At 43.5% G+C, this 20,537-nt stretch overlaps 2 protein-coding genes across 3 annotated transcripts in view; both read right to left on the bottom strand.

Annotated features, from left to right (window-relative positions):
* Positions 1 to 15,838, bottom strand: part of LOC123790247 (protocadherin alpha-C2) — a 128,761-nt gene extending 112,923 nt beyond the window's left edge. The window contains exon 1 of one of the 2 annotated variants that reach the window (XM_045794474.2): positions 9,235 to 15,838. In XM_045794474.2, the coding sequence (XP_045650430.2) occupies positions 9,235 to 11,622 (2,388 nt within the window). In that variant the 5' untranslated portion in view covers positions 11,623 to 15,838. Of the gene's footprint in view, positions 1 to 330; positions 3,700 to 9,234 lie in introns of those variants that run through there. The other variant, XM_045794473.2, reaches the window with a different exon arrangement.
* LOC123790251 (protocadherin alpha-10-like) lies at positions 15,834 to 19,487 on the bottom strand. Its single transcript, XM_045794479.2, has one exon. The coding sequence runs from the start codon at positions 18,996 to 18,998 to the stop codon at positions 16,494 to 16,496; it is 2,505 nt and encodes an 834-aa protein (XP_045650435.2). The 5' UTR covers positions 18,999 to 19,487; the 3' UTR covers positions 15,834 to 16,493.
* Positions 19,488 to 20,537: the final 1,050 nt, after the last annotated feature.

Below are 20,537 nucleotides of genomic sequence, written 5' to 3' on the forward strand. Positions count from 1 at the left end.
TTGCATCTTCTTTTAACGTTTTCTACCAAAACTTTTGGAGAAATAGGGCATTTATTGGCCAAAAAAAACCAAAAACCAAAACAAAAACAAAAAACCACCACAAAACCAAACCAAACAAATAAAACCACCTTGATTTATCTCATGATTAAAATTGGATTTTTATCGGTTGGCATTTCACTGACAATTGTTCTCTAAAACATTTATACTCGTTTAAACATTAATACTCAAAATACAGCGTATTCATTAAAATTTTCTATGAAATAAAGTGGATTTTTAAAAAGCTAACATAGACTACAAAAGAAGAGGAATCTATAGAACTATAGAACGCACCTGCCCAGGGTGATTTGATCCTGCGTCCTGCCTTTCCCCTCCAACTTCTGTATCCGGACCCGGAGGTAGGCTGGGGCTGAAGGCCATGAGGTCGGTCTTGGGCGGGCCCTCCCCAGAGCACACCCTCTGCCGCCTCTGCTGCGAGTACGACCAGCTCCCCACCGCGCTGGAGCACACGAGCGTGGGCTTGCCAGGCCCGCACGCGCCCTCCGTGGGCGGCGCCGAGCACCGCAGCGCCGTGTACAGCAGCAGCGTCAGCACCAACAGGCTGGACACGGCGCAGATGGCGACGATCAGGTACACGTTGACATCCACCAGCGCCGCCTCCGCGCCCGCCGCGCCCGCCAACACCCGCGACGACGCCTTTGGCGCCTGGCCGCTCTCCACCAGCGACAGCAGCACAGTGGCCGTGGCCGTCAGCGCCGGCTCGCCGTGGTCCTTCACCAGCACCAGCAGGCGCTGGCGCGCCGAGTCCGCCTCGTCCAGGGTGCGCGTCGTGCTGATCTCGCCCGTGTACAGCGCCACGCGGAACGGGCTGCGCGCGCCACCCGCCGCCGGCTGCAGCTCATACGACAGCCACGCGTTGTAGCCAGAGTCCGCGTCCACCGCGCGCACCTTCGCCACCACGTGGCCCGCGCCCACCGACCGCGACACCAGCTCGCTCAGCGCGCCGCCCGCGCCGCCCGCCCCAGGCCGCGGCAGCAGCGCGGGCGCGTTGTCGTTCTCGTCCAGCACGAACACCTGCAGCGTCACGTTGCTGCCCAGCGGAGGCACGCCCGCGTCGCGCGCGCTCACCTGGAACTGCAGAAGCTCCAGCTCCTCGTGGTCCAGCGGCTGCAGCGCGTACACCTTGCCACTCTCCGCGTGCACCGACACGTAGCTCGACAGCGCACGCTCGCCCACGCGCCGCTCCACCAGCGAGTAGGACACCAGCGCGTTCTCCTGCGCGTCGGCGTCGCGCGCAGACACCGTGAAGATGTGGCAGCCGGGCGGGTTGTTCTCCTTCACGAACACGGTGTATTCGGGCTGCGCGAATGCCGGTGCGTTGTCGTTCACGTCGGCCACTTCCACGGACATGCTAGCTGTGGTGGACAGCGAAGGCGAGCCTCCGTCCCGCGCGGTCACTACTAGAACATAGTTCGCCACACTCTCGCGGTCCAGGGCGCTTTCCAGCACCAGCGAATAGTAATTCTTGAAGGTGGACACCAGCTTGAAGGGGACGTTGGGCGTTAGAGAACAGATCACCTGTCCATTGGCACCGGAGTCACGGTCAGATACACTGATCAGCGCAATGACAGTGCTAGGCTGAGTGTCCTCTCGTACTGGGAGAGACAGGGAAGTCACAGTGACTTCAGGGGCATTATCATTGGCGTCCAATATTTCTACCCAGACTGTACAGTGACCTGCCATTGGGGGATTCCCTTTATCTATGGCCTGTACTTCAATTTCATAAAACTTGTTTTCTTCATAATCTAAAGATCCATTGACCCTCACTTCTCCGTTATTTTCATCTAGTGTAAATAAGAGTTTTCCATTGGGCTTAACTGACATCAAGGAGTAGGTTACCTCCCCATTGACTCCTTCATCTCGATCTGTGGCATTTAGCTTTATCACAAAAGTTTCTTTGGCTACGTTTTCCATCAATCTCACCTTATATTCTGATTGCTCAAATTCCGGATCATTGTCGTTAATATCCAAGACTTGGACAAAAAGCTGAACGGTGCCAGTGAGCTCTGGTTTTCCCCCGTCTGCAGCTGTCAGTAGCAAATTAATTTCTGGAGTTTTCTCTCGATCCAGATATTTCTTTAATGTAAGCGACAGTCTTTTAGTCTGCTTACTATGTGTTGGTGATTCTAAAGAAAAATACTCATTTTGACTTAGTCTGTAGGTCAATAGAGCATTCTCTCCTATATCCGCATCAGAAGCTCCCTCTAGAGGAAAATGAGAGTCAGGTTGCTTAGATTCAGAAATCAGCAGCTTTTGTTCTCTGAGAGAGAACACCGGTGGATTGTCGTTAATGTCCTTCACCTCCACCTCCACGTGGAAAACCTGCAGCGGCCTGTCCACGATCACCTCCAGGTGGATGCTGCACTCCAGACTCCGCCCGCACAGCTCCTCCCGGTCGATCCGAGAATTCACAAACAAAATGCCATTCTGCAGATTTACCTCCAGAAGGTCCCCGTGGCCTTTGGACGCCACTCGGAACAGGCGCGGCACCAGCTCGGTCAGCTCCAGCCCCAAGTCCTGGGCGATGCGACCTACGAAGGTGCCGTGTTTGGCCTCCTCCGGGACTGAGTAGTGGACCTGGCCGCTCCCGGCATCCCAGACTGTGAGGAGCAGAAGCGACAGCAGCAGACGCCGAGTGCCCAATCCCCTTCTTTGACAGCGGAACATCGCATACGACATTGACTTCCAAAATAAGGTTCTTTACGCTTACAGTACCGGAGACTTCAGTTTGGGGTGATAAATATTGCTGAATTTTTGAGAAGTTTCAAAGAATCCTTTAACAGTAGTGTTCGGCACGATGGAGTCGTTTTTTTTGTATGGGGCGTTCCTGGCTTGTTCAGACCAACCCTGGAAACAACTACTTCCACCAAGTAAAGAGCGACACCTTGCGCCTGAATAGTGAGTACTGTACACTGCTGTGTATGCTACAGAATTTTACTTAAAGAGAAAAATATAATTAACTTCACATGTTTCATTTTATTTTATCCTCGAAATAATATTTCCAAAGTACTTATTGAGGGAACATTCGTAGTATAAGTCATATTGAAAGTGATGCTGTGTGGAAAATGACATTTTATTCTAAACATTGAAATTTTTGTTCCTATATTTGATTTAGAATTAAACAATTCTTCTTTTACTCTCCTACATAATACACATAGAGTTTAGTTTACAGGTAGCCTTATGAAAAACTAGGGTTAAACATTTCCTAAAGATATTGCTTCTCATATTAAAATGTTATCAAATTTGAATTGCTTTATTTCTAGTCTATTTTGTTACTTTGGCTGCTAGGAAACCCAAAGACAAATTTGAGATTTTAGTAACAACTTTTTAGTCTTTAAGTTCTGTATGTTGTGTTCTTCTCTCTGTGCATTTGCCTTCTATTCATATCTACTTTCTTTAGTTCCAATTCTTTTTTATTTACTTTTAATTGCATTTTTGTTACAAGCAATCTTTTATCTGTTGAAAAACAAAAACATGTTTTCAAATTTAGTGTTTAAAACAGACTTCACAATGGAAAAGTCTATGGATGTAGAGGAAATTTATATTTGACACGCATGATTTATCAGGGAAGTCACATTGCTAACAGTATAATATGAGGTATCAAAATGACACTTTATTGATGGTGTCAATGATATGGAAGAAGGTGTCTTTCAATTATAAAATAAATTTTATTATAATTCAATGAAATAAATAAAAGTCACCAAAGGGGCGCCTGGGTGGCACAGCGGTTAAGCATCTGCCTTCAGCTCAGGGCGTGATCCTGGTGTTATGGGATCGAGCCCCACATCAGGCTCCTCCGCTATGAGCCTGCTTCTTCCTCTCCCACTCCCCCTGCTTGTGTTCCCTCTCTCACTGGCTGTCTCTGTCTCTGTCAAATAAATAAAATCTTTAAACAAAATAAAAATAAAAATAAAAATAAAAGTCACCATGAAAATATATGTGCCATGTTGGTATTTCCAAGACACCAACATTGGTTTTTGTATATCTGTCAAGATATATTCATGAAAATAGATGACTTTTTTTTTTCATTCACTTCACAAATGCTTATTAAGCACCTCTGAGGACTAGGCACAGGAGAGGACCAAAGGAAGAGACAAAACAGTTGATAGGAAATTCCATTAGAGAGGGCACAGCCTGAGCATGGAAGGCTTAACCATCACATCAAAGAACTGGACTTGACCTTGGGGGCACTGAGGAGCCATTGGATGTGCTGCACCAAAAGAGTAAGGGAAGGCTTAAGAGAGCTGAGACTGGGCATGTATGCAAGTGGATTGAAGGGGAGAAGACCAGAAGCCAGGAGATCAGCAGGGAGCTGTTGTAGCATTGTAGGTGTGACATGAGGACGGCTAGCGCATAGCAGAGTTCCCAGCACACAGTGGGTGCTCAATAAATGGGTGAATGACCTGTTTCCTGTTGAAAGAATTCTGGATTTGGGATCATAAGTTCATCCAGAACAAGGGAAAGGATTTCTAATTATACCTCTTCTAAATGTGAACTTCTCTCTCTCCCTCAATCTCTCTCTCTCTCTCTCTCTCTCTATATATATATATATAAAATAATCAAACAATTCAACTAAATGGCAAGTGACTTTAATGTTTGTGTAAATTCAATTTCATAAAATACCAAGTAGAAAATGGGAATTGTTGATACGAGCTATCACTGCCTGAAGATATAATTTGGTTATGTGACTTTGTCTTTTCATATAGCCTTGGTTTTAAGGATGTCAAAAGAGGATCCAATGGAAGTTTAAAGTAGAAAGTGATTTATAAATATTTATAAATTTATAAATATCAATTTATAAATAAATATGACTCTAGCTTGAGTATTTTGCTGTATGCTTTTGATGATTCATCTCCAATTAAAAAATATTGAAATGGCACATGAAAAAATTACTAGTATATTTATTTGTGTGTTAGTATTTTTATCTTGAATACACACACTATTGCTAATTTCAGATCTTGTTCCATTTTTTTTTCAAATTTACTCTTTTCCCTATTTATCATCTTGCTAGAACTCTTAGTAAATGCAAAATTATTTTCTTAAAAAAACTAATAAAGCAAGCAGACTTGTCACTCTTTATAACACTGAATTATGTTATGAATCTGTGAAACAATCAGTTATAAGGGCCTCTAATCAAAATATAACATTAGACTACATTAACAGTAGACTTAACATACCTTCTGAAGCCTATTAGATTTATTTTAGAGAAAAAAGGAAGCAAGAGATCTACCACCACTTCATTATGGACATTGGGGATTGAGACGGTATGCACAATATGGAATCCTCAAAGGTAGATAGAGAGATGAACATCAGAAAGTCTACCCAAGGTAGATAATATTACATGTCTGAATTAAAACCAGATGTTAATTTAGCAATTACTTTCCCAGTAATATGGTATTTTTTGAGTATATGAAAGGACACTGGATGAACACCAAGTCATAAAAGAATTTGATACATTGTATAAACCAATGACGCATCATTTGCATTTTAGCTGTGTTATTTCAGATATCACCATCTCAACTAATCCATATAAAAGAGATTATGCTATCTTTGAACTCATCTTTGGGCATAAGCTTGAGATCTGGCAATAAGCTAATGCCAAGAAGTTCACATCAATATTGTTATTAACATTGATTTTGTAAAACTGATTGAAAAACTGAAGAACTTTGTGCCTGACCTTTACTAAACCAATCTGGTTAGTCTTTCTTTAAGATTTATTTATTTATTTTAGAGAGTGAGTTCTCGCGCAAGCAGGGGGAGGGGCAGAGGCAGAGAAACTCAAGCAGACTCCCCGCTGGGCATGAAGCCCAAGATGGGGCTTCACAAGGGGCTCCATGAGAGGCCCCATGAGGGGCTGGATCCCATGACTGTGGGATCATGACCTCAGATGAAATCAAGAGTCAGGTGCTCAACCGACTCAGGCACCCAGGCATCCCAATCTGGTTAGTCTTAAGTTTCTACTGTATGTCCTACTAGTCATATACTAAAGTGCATGGTTTAATGTTCTATTAGTCCTAGTCACCCACTAAATACCACGTAACAGGTCTAGTAATATTATTATTGAAAACATAAAACAGAGAAACAAATCTTGAAACCATTCTTGGAAACCCAGGAGGTTCTTCAAGATCAATAGATTAGAAATACTATCCAACATTGTATTAACAAAATTATAGGATATACTCATTGATGTTCACTCTTTGTTATCATGGCTTATTGAAGTATACACAGTTATTTCATCACAGATCATTTGTTCAGTCAGCACAAATCTCACAGACAACATTAAGACTGAAGAAGACTGATTCTGAAATACCCACACACGTTCAAAGATTTTCATGAGAGGGATATCTGGGTGGCTCAGTTGGTTAAGCATCTGCCTTCAGCTCAGGTCATGATCCCAGGGTCCTGGGATCCAGTCCCACATGGGGCTCCTTGCTCAGCAGAGAGCCTGCTTCTCCCTCTGCCTGCTGCTCCCCCTGCTTGTGCGTGCTCTCTCCCCCTCTCTCTTCGACAAATAAAATCTTTACAAAAAAAAAAAAAGTTTCCATGGGAAATATTACACCTTTTAAGCTCTTATTGAAGTATGCAGTTTTGGAAACACTTACTGAATTCTTTGTTAATAACCAGGATCCTGGAAATAATCATATTACCACTTACATTTGTCCAAAACATTATCCTTATTCACAACATAAAAAGGACAGGGTCATTTTCATATTGTCATTTGGCTTTGGTGTTCTGCTAGAATGTTGCAGATCAGTCTTCTGGGTTTTCCCATATATTAAATGATTCTTCTTATTTATATTACTTCCAAACAATGGATACCTAGTCCCTACAATGGCAACTCTTCATTACCTACATTACCTACATTACATTGAATGATCCAAAGTTATCTCAATGTGGCATTGCAACAAATGATAATGATGTTCATGAACTCTTCTGAGAAAATAATCACTTAACAAAAAAAATCTCAATTCTCATCTCAGTTATGGCATTGTACAAAATTAACTCTGAGGATAATCGTGAAGGTTTTTTTCTTAAGCAAAACAGAAAGAAGGGTTCACCTGTATATACTTTCTGCTTGATTTTCCTAGCCATAACTATGTCTGATCAGAGAAAAAAACTTACTGTAGAAAACTCTACAGTGAATAAAAGAATGGCTCTAGAATCTAAAAGATATACATTTGAATATCATTTTTACCATGTACTAGCTGGATGGCAGTAGACAAGCTAGAAAAGTATCTTACCATCTCTTAGTTCATCTTTCAAATTTGGATAGTCGTGTGCATTTTATAAATTGTTATGAGGATTAAATTAAATTATGTATTTTAAGTCCTTCACACAATGTTCTTTTTTTTTTAGTTTTTTTTCTTTTTTTTTTAAGATTTTATTTATTCGACAGAGATAGAGACAGCCAGCGAGAGAGGGAACACAAGCAGGGGGAGTGGGAGAGGAAGAAGCAGGCTCACAGCGGAGGAGCCTGATGTGGGGCTCGATCCCATAACGCCGGGATCACGCCCTGAGCCGAAGGCAGACGCTTAACCGCTGTGCCACCCAGGCGCCCCCACACAATGTTCTAATAAACAGAAAGACTTCAAATAGTAGTGGTTTATTTATAGTTAGTGATTGATTGATTGGTTGTTCTTGTTCTACTTTGTAGCTATGGGTGAAGAGGATTTCAGTATGATAAACTAGGGCATGGTTTTTCTTTTTCAGAAAATTTCCTAATATTCATCTTCATGGAAAGCATCCTTTTTTTGTGGGTAGAAAACGGCGATTAATGCCTCCTCAGCATTTCTATTAACTTTACCCTGTCCATAACATGGTTCTCCTACACATGTAAATATATCATATATAATTTATTTCTCCACACAATACAGGTAAACGGTTTCTAACTTGTACACTGGAGAAAAAAAAAAACAAAATAAACTTTCACATCAATTGATTTAGATGCTTATAGCTCTAAATACAAGTTCTCTGTGATCTCTTTAAAGAAAACAATTCACATGAGTTTGCATCAAATGTATCCAAAGTATACAATATCAAATTGTGAAATGTGATCAACAACACCACTGTTAAACTGGAAGTGACTTTATAGATATTCCATGGTTATTATGCATAAGCTATTTAAATCAATGTCATTTCAGAGACATAGTGGCTTGGTGGACATAGGCAGCAGTACCACCTTTCCCCATGGAAAACTCTCTTAAACTCAAAGCACAAAGAAGTGTGAATTTTCCTACCCTACCCTAAAATACTTCCCTAAAGCCTCACAATGGGTACCATGAATGGAAGAAACATAAATATGATCAAATATCAAATAAATCTTCAACATCAAATAAATATCAAATCTTCAAATATCAAATAAATAAAATAAATCAAATAAAAAAGGAAATCAATGAATTAATCTGGAGGAGAGCAGCAATAGATTCAGCGGGCAATTAGCAAAACTGAAATTACACTAGGAAGTAAAGAAAAATGTAGTTTATCTGAAACAGCTGAAGACTATGAAGAAAATAAGCAGGAAATCATGAGATGATTAAAGACAAAAAAGTAAAGTCCTCCCCAAAGGTAAGTCTGAAACTTCACCCAGTATCTCAAAGAAGCATCCCATTGATTATAAAGAAACAAAATTATTTATAAAAGGAAGCCACCTCAACAGCCCATGCCCATTAGTAATAAACTTACAGCTTGTAGGAAGGTATTTCAAACTCAAAATAACTAAATTATGAAGCTATGCATTATTATGGTAATTTTTAATACATGAACACAATGAGTGGAGGTCACCAATTAGAACAAGGAAATGGATAGAAAAAGTGAACTTGCTGCAAATTTGAGAACTACAATATTTAAGCTTTGCCTACATCCTCCACTTCCCATCAGTGATTTTTACCTGCATGACTTAGCTTTCTTCATTTACAGACAGCTTCAGCCGTCTATTTCATTATTGCTATTACCACCACTATTATTTCCAGCAACTAGATAATGTTCCTACTGTGTTCATGAAGACGTCACTGAAAGCAATAAAAATGGCTAGGCTTCCAGTGTGTTTTAAAATAAACCAGCCCAAGAAAACAAAACAAAAATAAATAAATGAAGCAATAAACTTACACTAATGTCGCTGAATATACTATGAGATTGACATCAACAGGCATTAAATACATTCAGAATTACTGTACTTACATCATTCCCGAAAATCCCCTGTTGTTCTCCGCTATCTCCAGAACTTGAACCAGGAGGAACACAAGGGCTGAAGGCCATGAGGTCGGTCTTGGGCGGGCCCTCCCCAGAGCACACCCTCTGCCGCCTCTGCTGCGAGTACGACCAGCTCCCCACCGCGCTGGAGCACACGAGCGTGGGCTTGCCAGGTCCGCACGCGCCCTCCGTGGGCGGCGCCGAGCACCGCAGCGCCGTGTACAGCAGCAGCGTCAGCACCAACAGGCTGGACACGGCGCAGATGGCGACGATCAGGTACACGTTGACATCCACCAGCGCCGCCTCCGCGCCCGCCGCGCCCGCCAACACCCGCGACGACGCCTTTGGCGCCTGGCCGCTCTCCACCAGCGACAGCAGCACAGTGGCCGTGGCCGTCAGCGCCGGCTCGCCGTGGTCCTTTACCAGCACCAGCAGGCGCTGGCGCGCCGGGTCCGCCTCGTCCAGGGTGCGCGTCGTGCTGATCTCGCCCGTGTACAGCGCCACGCGGAACGGGCTGCGCGCGCCACCCGCCGCCGGCTGCAGCTCATACGACAGCCACGCGTTGTAGCCAGAGTCCGCGTCCACCGCGCGCACCTTCGCCACCACGTGGCCCGCGCCCACCGACCGCGACACCAACTCGCTCAGTGCGCCGCCCGCGCCGCCCGCCCCAGGCCGCGGCAGCAGCGCGGGCGCGTTGTCGTTCTCGTCCAGCACGAACACCTGCAGCGTCACGTTGCTGCCCAGCGGAGGCACGCCCGCGTCGCGCGCGCTCACTTGGAACTGCAGCAGCTCCAGCTCCTCGTGGTCCAGCGGCTGCAGCGCGTACACCTTGCCGCTCTCCGCGTGCACCGACACGTAGCTCGACAGCGCACGCTCGCCCACGCGCCGCTCCACCAGCGAGTAGGACACCAGCGCGTTCTCCTGCGCGTCGGCGTCGCGCGCAGACACCGTGAAGATGTGGCAGCCGGGCGGGTTGTTCTCCCTCACGAACACCGTGTACTCGGGCTGCGCGAATGCCGGCGCGTTGTCGTTCACGTCGGCCACTTCCACGGACATGCTAGCTGTGGTGGACAGCGAAGGCGAGCCTCCGTCCCGCGCGGTCACTACGAGAACATAGTTTGCCACGCTCTCGCGGTCCAGGGCGCTTTCCAGCACCAGCGAATAGTAATTCTTGAAGGTGGACACCAGCTTGAAGGGGACATGGGGTATTAGTGAGCAGGTCACCTGCCCATTGGCGCCAGAGTCACGGTCGGACACTCTGATCAAGGCGATGACAGTGCCCAGTGTAGCATCCTCTGGAACAGACAACGATAGTGATGTCACCAGCAACTCCGGAGCATCATCATTAATGTCCAAGATTTCTATCAAGACTGTGCAGTGACCAAACATCGGGGGATTTCCTTTGTCAACTGCTTCTATTTGAAGTTTCCATAATTTAGTTTCTTCAAAATCTATTTTTCCGTTTACTTTTATTTCTCCACTGGCTGAATCAATGCGGAAAAAGGCTTCTGGATTAGAGGAGACATCAGCTGCAAAGGAATAAAGAATGTGGCTGTTTGAGCCTTCATCCAAATCCGAGGCGTTAAGTCTAATAACCAGTGTACCGTTTCTCGAATTCTCCAGTAATTTTACACGATAAACTGCTTTGTCAAACACTGGGGCGTTGTCATTTGCATCCAGCACAGTGATGTGTAACTCCGTGCTACCTGTCAGCTCAGGTTTGCCCCCATCTGTTGCTTGGAGCACCAAGAGAAGCTCTGAAGCGACTTCCCTGTCTAAAGGTTTTTTTAGTACTAGTTGGAGCGGTTTTACCTGATCGTCGTTGGTGGGTACGAGCAGAGAGAAATACTCATTGGGGCTCAGTCTGTAAGTCAGCAGAGCGTTGGCCCCGATATCTGCATCAGAGGCGCCCTCTAGTGAAAAATGAGAGTCAAGAGCCCTAGTTTCGGAAACAAACAAATTTTTTTGTGCTGCTGGGAACACAGGCGGATTGTCGTTAATGTCCTTCACCTCCACCTCCACGTGGAAAACCTGCAGCGGCCTGTCCACGATCACCTCCAGGTGGATGCTACACTCCGCGCTCCGCACGCACAGCTCCTCCCGGTCGATCCGAGAATTCACAAACAAAATGCCATTCTGCAGATTTACCTCCAGAAGGTCCTCGTGACCCTTGGACGCCACTCGGAACAGGCGTGGCACCAGCTCCGTCAGCTCCAGCCCCAAATCCTGGGCGATGCGGCCGACGAAGGTGCCGTGTTTGGCCTCCTCCGGGACCGAGTAGTGAACCTGGCCGCTCTCGGCCTCCCAGACTGCAAGGAACAGAACCGAGAGCAGCAAATGCTTGGTTCCCTGGCCACCTGGTCCTGAAGCTAACATCCTGCTTTGCTTCTGATTAGTAAATCAACATTTCATGAGCGGAAAGGTGTAATCCTTTTAGATCTCTCTTTTGAGTCTTTGTTCCTGAGATCCCAACTGGTCTTAACAACATGGGTGTGTAGTCTTTAAAACACCGGAACCGTGGAGATTCTTTCTGATCCGTGAATTACGGTAATTTTCTTCCGTTTAAAGAATCGTCTCCTTGGAGAACAACGACATCCTGTGGCTCAAAATGGAAGTACGTTTGTGTTTATACTATTTCTTTCACTCTATTGCTTCTCTCATAATTCCTTCATATATTGGTCCATGTTTTATTTTGTAGGCTTTTAATTCTTTCTTTATACATTCCTTGTGTGTGACCACTAGCTCTTTAAAGGTGGTTTTTGTCTTGCAAATTAGAATCCTAAGAAGAGTTTTACCTTGGATATAGACACCTAAGAAAACGCACTACTGGGCTATCTGTATTATCATGTACATAAACAGGAAAAATACTTATTTGTAGGTTACTAGTGATGCTGTATTTTTTAGACTTTTAGAAATTGATCATTTTGGAATGGTCTCTTATTATGTTTACTCCATTGCTAACACTACAATTTCTATTGCTTAATCCTTATTCTATGTTAAGTTATTCTAAACATTTAGTTCAACTGTGAAGAGAATAACTCAAGATTCAAGTTCTTTAAGTTACCACCTCAACATAATGGTGTTTCAAATCAGTGTCGATATGCACGCTACTTACCAGTTTATCCAAAGATTTATTTTCTTTGATATCAATGAATTTACCAAGTACTGGCTCCTAGAAATACAAAGTATATTTATCTTTGGCTCATTTTAAAGCTTTTTCAATTACTCTATCTGCTCAAGGTGAATGTTATAGTTTCCATCCTGAAGGACAATTTGCATTATATCCATGGCTATTTGCAAAATGATTTCATTCTAACTTCCTCCCCCAACAAAAACCCACTGAATCAGGAATTCAAGTTATATTTTCTGTTTGTTTATGCTCATTTTATTCTGGAATTGGTTTACAGAGACTAGAGTATAAAAGCATTCTAAATCAAATTGATTTACTCAGTTTTATTTTCCTGTTCTTATCTCAAATGCAAAAACCAAGTGGAAATTTGCATCTCAACTGTTATCAATTGCAATAAAGCTGATCAGTCTTCTATTAAAAGAGAAAAAATATTTAAATCATTCTCAAGACTGTTCAGAAGCCAACTATCCGATATCTGAAATCCTTCTGATAAGATGGCAGCCTCTCGGAAAATCCCAAATTTCTCTACTGAAAAAAAAACTGTAAATGGCTACCCAAGGCAATCTTAGGTTTTATGTGAAAATGAGCTGCAGTCTTCATTTGGAACACTTTTAAAAATCAGGATTCAATGATTATAAATCTATGCAAAAGATTTATAGTTCTAACAACTTGTAATTAGTTTAGATTGTGGAAGCCATAAACTCAAGACATTTGCATAAAGAGGAGCAAAAACAGTTTTAGCTCATGGGGATTACTAAATTCAGAAAAAGACATGACTAAGACATGACTCCTTGTGTTTGCTGATTTAAATAATCCAGTCCGTTTGAGAATATGCCATGCTGAAGGTCCATTCCACTTTTGGTTTAAGGAATTGCTTCATTAGTTAAGTATGCATTAAAGATAGTTTTTAAAGCCCTCAAATTCCAAGGCTATCATATAGCTAAATAACTATAGTATACCAATAAAGCTATGGGTTGTTTACTCATCTTAAAATAGACTGTAACAAATACTATCCCATCAAGAGCTATAGAGTACTCGTGATTAGCCTCATTTTAACGCCATTTAATAAAGATTATATTAAACATTATTATAAAATTAAAATGTTATCGTTTTTAAATTAATTTATTTATTTCAGAGAGAGAAAGACTGAGCACATGGGAGGAGGGACAGAGGGAGAGAAAGTCAAGCAGACTGCTGATTGGAGCCTGATGTGGGGCTCGATCTCATGAAACCATGAGATCACAACCCGAGCCAAAACCAAGGGCCAGGTGTTTAACCCAACTCCCAGGCACTCCTAAGATGTCATAGTTTAAAAAGAAATTGTTTCTTTTTTGGCAAGAATGTTAAAAGAAATCCTTAATTTGGAAAATTTTCTGGTTTCATTCTGAAATTTCCATAATTCTGAGTTAAATGAAAGAAACTTTCCATGAAGTTTTAAAAATATATTTATCTTAAAACAAAAATGGGGGAGCCTGGGTGGCTCAGTCACAGTTAGGCATCTGCCTTTAGCTCAGGCCATGATCGCAGGATCCTGGGATGGAGTCCCTGGGATGAGCAGGGAGCTTGCTTCTCCCTCTTCCTCTGCCACTCCCACTGCTTGTGTGCACTCTCTCTCTCAAATAAATAAATAAAATCTTTAAAAAAAAAACAGAGACAGAGGAAGACAATGTCAGACTATAAACAGTAAAATGTGTCTTTGCTATCTCTCAACTACTCCTGAAATCTCACCTCATTTCCTCCCCTGTCTGCATTTCCTCCTCCTAAGACTTTAAAATTATTATGTTGTTGGATAAAATGGTAACTGGTTGTGTTAAATTTTTGGTGAATATTTGTATTTTAAACACATCCCCCCAAAAAGCAAAGTAAAATAAATAGGACCAAATTGGTAAACACACAATTCTGTTTCATTAATTGCTCAGATGAAGAGATACCTCTGGATAAAACTTTTTTGCAAGGGGGACACAGTGACATTATAAAGGGCTGAAAGAGAAGGCAGATACAAGAGAAAGGAATTCTATTTACAAGTTGAAATACTCTGCATTAACTTATCATCTGTAATCTCTGAGAATTGGAGACTGGCCGTGGGAAGTATTAACATAAGAAGACATTGCCATGCTTAAGTTCTTGCCACAATCGTCTTTTTTGGTGTTCCTAAACTTGAATAGAGATTTCAAGTTTTATTGGAAGCTATTTGTGAAGCACATACAGAGTAAAAATTCAGCCCGCATACAGAAAGGAAAAAGTATTGCTAAGAACCAGTCAAGATGATAAACTAGTTGCACTACTATTTTTCGGTAACACTGGATATAACAAAATAAACAAAAATGAAATCATAGGTATCAGGTAACAACCAGTCTCAGAAAGGAATATTGAATAGGATGGTGTTGGCAACCTGCAAATTAGTTGTCTTGCATTTCACAGTCTACCCAAACAACAAAACCCATTTAAGATGACTAGAAACTATAAACTAAATTGCATGCCATGATCTCAAGTCAGTAGAGAAGGTTCTAGTAGAACAATTCAGCTTTCTCTTCAAATTTCTCACATTAATTTGGACTAAAGTCATTATTTTAAACTTCCTTAAAATTAAAAGTGATTTTCAAATGTTCTCTGTTATTAAACATAATCATGACTCTTTCTTCATAGTGTAAAATCTTATACTTGAACATAATAAGCAATATTTTATGCTGATAAAGAAGTAGATCATGAAGAGCTACTGCATATAATTATGTAAATGGCTATAAAACTTTTCTTCTGCTAAAAAAAAGTGAATAGTACACCCTGGCAGAGATACCAAAATGAAAATGAAAAAAAGCATTTTAAAAGCTCAAACCCTGGGGCACCTGGGTGGCACAGTGGTTAAGCCTCTGCCTTCGGCTCAGGGCGTGATCCTAGCGTTCTGGGATCGAGCCCCACATCGGGTTCCTCTGCTGTGAGCCTGCTTCTTCCTCTCTCACTCCCCCTGCTTGTGTTCCCTCTTTCGCTGCCTGTCTCTATCTCTGTCAAATAAATAAATAAAATCTTTAAAAAAAATAAAATAAAATAAAAGCTCAAACCCTTAATTTCATAGATTAGGACATTTATAAATGAACTTCAAGTCTACATAGAGTACCATCAAAAGTACAATATAAACACTGAATACTGAGGATATAGTATGCATTATAAGCTATGTTGCATTACAGATATTTTAAAAAGATTTATTTCTTTATTTGAGCACGCATGTGCCAGAAGGGGCTAGAGGCAGAGAGAGAAACAGAAATCCTCAAGCTGAACCCCCTGATGGGTGTGGAGGCCAGAGTAGATCTCCATCCTAGGAGCTGAACCAAATCAAGAGTCCCACACTTAACCAAATGAGCCACCCAGGCACCCCCAGATAGTCTGTATTGTATTGTATTATATTGTTTTTATTTTATTTTATTTTATTTTATTTTATTTTATTTTATTTTATTTATTTGGCAGAGAGAAAGAGAGAGAGTGTGCACAAGCAGGGGGAACAGGAGAGGGAGAAGCAGGCTCCCCTCTGAGCAGGGAGCCCAGATGCAGGGCTCTATCCCAGGACCCTGGGATCATGACATGAGCCCCCCAGATGCCCCCCCGCCAGATATTCTTTAATAAGAGAGAAAAGGCACATTTTAACCCTGAAGAGAACTGATCAGAGCAGTCTTTAAGGTAATAGGGTCATTTCAAAATTTAAATTTGAAAGTTAAATAAACTTAAAGTACTAATTAAAGTACTAATCTCGTAAATATGTGTAACATAAAAAAGACACTAGTTTATGAAAAAAACCCTACAGACTACACCAAATATTTGTATTGGAAATATAAATACTTAAAAATAAGTTGAATTATTTTAAAAATTGAAGTACCAAGAAAAACTTAATGCACAGAGTACAACAGACAAATTACAAAATGAACTTTTCTTTATTTTCTACAGTAAGCTGCATGCCTACCGTAGGGCTTGAACTCAGGGCGCAAGTTTAAGAGTCACATGTTCTACCTACTGAGCCAGCAGATGACAGCAAATTGAGGTTTTAAAGTAAATTATATTAAAAATAAAATAAAATAAATTATATTAGGTATTATTAGAAATATTTGAGGTTTTACAGGAATATGCTATATTAAAAAGGATGAAGATATTCTGAGACATATATATGAGGGGGAAAAGCGGTTGATAAAATATTATTCACAAAACAACATATGGAAATAAAAAAGTAATAACCTACCTTCCTAGAGCAGTCCCCTCCAATAGACTGTTCTTCCACTTCCACGTCTGGTACTGGACACGGAGGTAGGCTGGGGCTGAAGGCCATGAGGTCGGTCTTGGGCGGGCCCTCCCCAGAGCACACCCTCTGCCGCCTCTGCTGCGAGTACGACCAGCTCCCCACCGCGCTGGAGCACACGAGCGTGGGCTTGCCAGGCCCGCACGCGCCCTCCGTGGGCGGCGCCGAGCACCGCAGCGCCGTGTACAGCAGCAGCGTCAGCACCAACAGGCTGGACACGGCGCAGATGGCGACGATCAGGTACACGTTGACATCCACCAGCGCCGCCTCCGCGCCCGCCGCGCCCGCCAACACCCGCGACGACGCCTTTGGCGCCTGGCCGCTCTCCACCAGCGACAGCAGCACAGTGGCCGTGGCCGTCAGCGCCGGCTCCCCGTGGTCCTTCACCAGCACCAGCAGGCGCTGGCGCGCCGAGTCCGCCTCGTCCAGGGTGCGCGTCGTGCTGATCTCGCCCGTGTACAGCGCCACGCGGAACGGGCTGCGCGCGCCACCCGCCGCCGGCTGCAGCTCATACGACAGCCACGCGTTGTAGCCAGAGTCCGCGTCCACCGCGCGCACCTTCGCCACCACGTGGCCCGCGCCCACCGACCGCGACACCAGCTCGCTCAGCGCGCCGCCCGCGCCGCCCACCCCAGGCCGCGGCAGCAGCGCGGGCGCGTTGTCGTTCTCGTCCAGCACGAACACCTGCAGCGTCACGTTGCTGCCCAGCGGAGGCACGCCCGCGTCGCGCGCGCTCACTTGGAACTGCAGCAGCTCCAGCTCCTCGTGGTCCAGCGGCTGCAGCGCGTACACCTTGCCACTCTCCGCGTGCACCGACACGTAGCTCGACAGCGCACGCTCGCCCACGCGCCGCTCCACCAGCGAGTAGGACACCAGCGCGTTCTCCTGCGCGTCGGCGTCGCGCGCAGACACCGTGAAGATGTGGCAGCCGGGCGGGTTGTTCTCCCTCACGAACACCGTGTACTCGGGCTGCGCGAATGCCGGCGCGTTGTCGTTCACGTCGGCCACTTCCACGGACACGCTGGCCGTGGCGGAGAGCGAAGGCGAGCCTCCGTCCCGCGCGGTCACTACTAGAACATAGTTCGCCACGCTCTCGCGGTCCAGGGCGCTTTCCAGCACCAGCGAATAGTAATTCTTGAAGGTGGACACCAGCTTGAAGGGAGAATGGGGTGCCAGGGTGCAGGTCACCTGCCCGTTGGCGCCAGAGTCACGGTCGGACACGCTGATCAGGGCGATGACGGTTCCCACCGGAGCATCTTCCAGCACCGGGAGAGCCAAAGAAGTGATAACCACATCAGGTGAATTATCATTTTCATCCAGAACTTCCACTAATATGGTGCAGTGACCAACCATAGGTGGGTTTCCTTTATCTGTAACATCTACATGAATTTCGTAAGTGTTACTATCCTCGAAGTCAATAGCATCATTTACTCTTATTTCTCCCGTTTTTTCATTCATTAGAAATGTCCTCCTTACGTTGGGTGGAACCAAAGCACTAAATGAATATATCATTTCCTTGTTTATTCCTTCATCTGCATCAGACGCATTTAGCCATATTACTAACGTTTGGTTCGCTGAATTTTCATACATCTTAACTTCATAAATGGATCGATCAAATATAGGCGCATTATCATTGGCATCCAACACCAAGATCAGCAGAGTTACAGATCCGGTATATTCCGGTTTCCCTCCATCAGTCGCGGTTAATAACAACTGAAGCTGAGGATTTTCTTCACGATCCAGCATTTTTCCTAGGACAAGCACTGGGAATTTGCCTTTGTCTTTTTTGTTTATAACATCAAGAACGAAAAACTCATTTGGACTGAGTCTGTAAGTAAGTGCTGCATTCTCTCCAACATCCGCATCAGATGCGCCTTCTAGCGGAAACCGAGAGTCAAGCAGTCGAGATTCGGGTATTGAAAGCTTTTGTTCTGAGACGGAGAAGACCGGCGGGTTGTCATTAATGTCCTTCACCTCCACCTCCACATGAAAAACCTGCAGCGGCCTGTCCACGATCACCTCCAGGTGGATGCTACACTCCAGACTCCGCCCGCACAGCGCCTCCCGGTCGATCCGAGAATTCACAAACAAAATGCCATTCTGCAGATTTACCTCCAGAAGGTCCCCGTGACCCTTGGACACCACTCGGAACAGGCGTGGCACCAGCTCCGCCAGCTCCAGCCCCAAGTCCTGGGCGATGCGACCTACGAAGGTGCCGTGTTTGGCCTCCTCCGGGACCGAGTAGTGAACCTGGCGGCTCCCCGCCTTCCAGGCTGCGAGAAGCAGAAGCAAGAGAAGCAGGCGCAAGGCTCTTGGGCCGCTGGGTGTGTAGACCAACATCATACCTTTCTGCCGATTTACAAATTGATGAATCAGCGGTCTAGAACAAACATGCTCTCTGAGCTTTCCTATTCGACTTCTTACATATATTTTTATCGAAATGGCTGAGATCTGAGAATGTAGCTCCTTTGAAAAACGGGACTATGCCTTTGTTCTAAGAAACATTTTATGGAAGACAGCGACATCCGGTGGCTGAAAGTGTAAGTACAATTCCACGAATTTAACTTGTCTTTCATTCATAGCTTTTCATTCTATTTTGGCGTATTTGTATATCTATGGATCTCCCAAAGTTCACATGATGTCTCTTTTGTATATAATAATAATTATTGTCTACCCCTAGTTCAGGGTTTTCTTGAGTGCAAAATCTCAGAGAAGTAATTTCTTCCCCAACCATGATTATCATTAGCTACATTTGAAAATATTCCTAATATTTTTATGTACTGAGTGTATTAGTATTTTACTGGATAACAAATTTATACTGCTTCAAGTTTTTTTTAAAGATCTGATTTATTTGAGAGAGAGAGAGAGAGAGAGAGAGAGGGAGAGAGACAATGAGTGGTGGGGAGGAGCAGAGGGAGAGGGAGAAGCAGGGACTGACTCCCCATTGAGCAGGGAGCCTGATGAGGGACTTGATCCCAGAACCCTAGAATCATGACCTGAGCCAAAGGCAGGCGCCCCTAAATATCCTCAGATTTTGGTACTTAATTCACTTCTCTTTGTCATTATCTTGAGATTAAGTAAACCTTACTAGACATTAATCTGAAGAATCGGTTCTCTATGAGGTGTTTAAAACTCCTAAATTTCAGTCATCACTAGATAGTTGAGAGATCATTGGCTTCAACATCAGAAATGTCTCCATTCTGATTCCTATTCTTAAACTTACTAGTTGTGTGACTTGGGGAAAATAATTTTACCTCTCTGTCTCTGTTTCCAGTTTTATAACATTCATACAATAATAATATGGTGGTTGTATGAATTATGATACATTAAATGCCTAGGATTGTACCTTAAGGAGAGTGAGTGTTTCATAAATGGCCATATTCTCAGGTCTCAGTTTAGCCACATTTATTTTCACATGTGTCAAGACCATAATAGGCTTTTTGGTAAAAATTATTACCTGTAGAATATTATCATTCTGCAATGCCTTTACTATTACTACTGCATAGGCTGATTGGTGGTTCCTGTCTTTAGAAAAACAGGCAAGTACTTTTACTGAGAAATCAGTTACACAGGGAGAAGTTTCGCTTTTTGCTATGCATCTTACATGGGCAAAAATAACCTTAATTATGATTCTAAATAATTTAAAAATTTTATGATTTCCACTTGCAGAGACAAGTGCTTTCATCTTTGTTATTGTTATCTTTTCAAGGACCCCAAATGTACAGTTTTGGAATTATATAATAGTTCTATCAGTGTCAATAAAGCTTTTCATCACTACCTGCAGTAAAAATATTTTCATTCTCGAAGTTCCTGCAATCAAATATTCAGCAACTGAAAATCTCTATTAATATAACTACACTACTGAAAGGAAAAAAAAAAAAG

This window comes from Ursus americanus, chromosome 5, assembly GCF_024610735.1.
Source record: "Ursus americanus isolate L20-20 chromosome 5, mUrsAme1.1.p, whole genome shotgun sequence".
NCBI lineage: Eukaryota > Metazoa > Chordata > Mammalia > Carnivora > Ursidae > Ursus > Ursus americanus.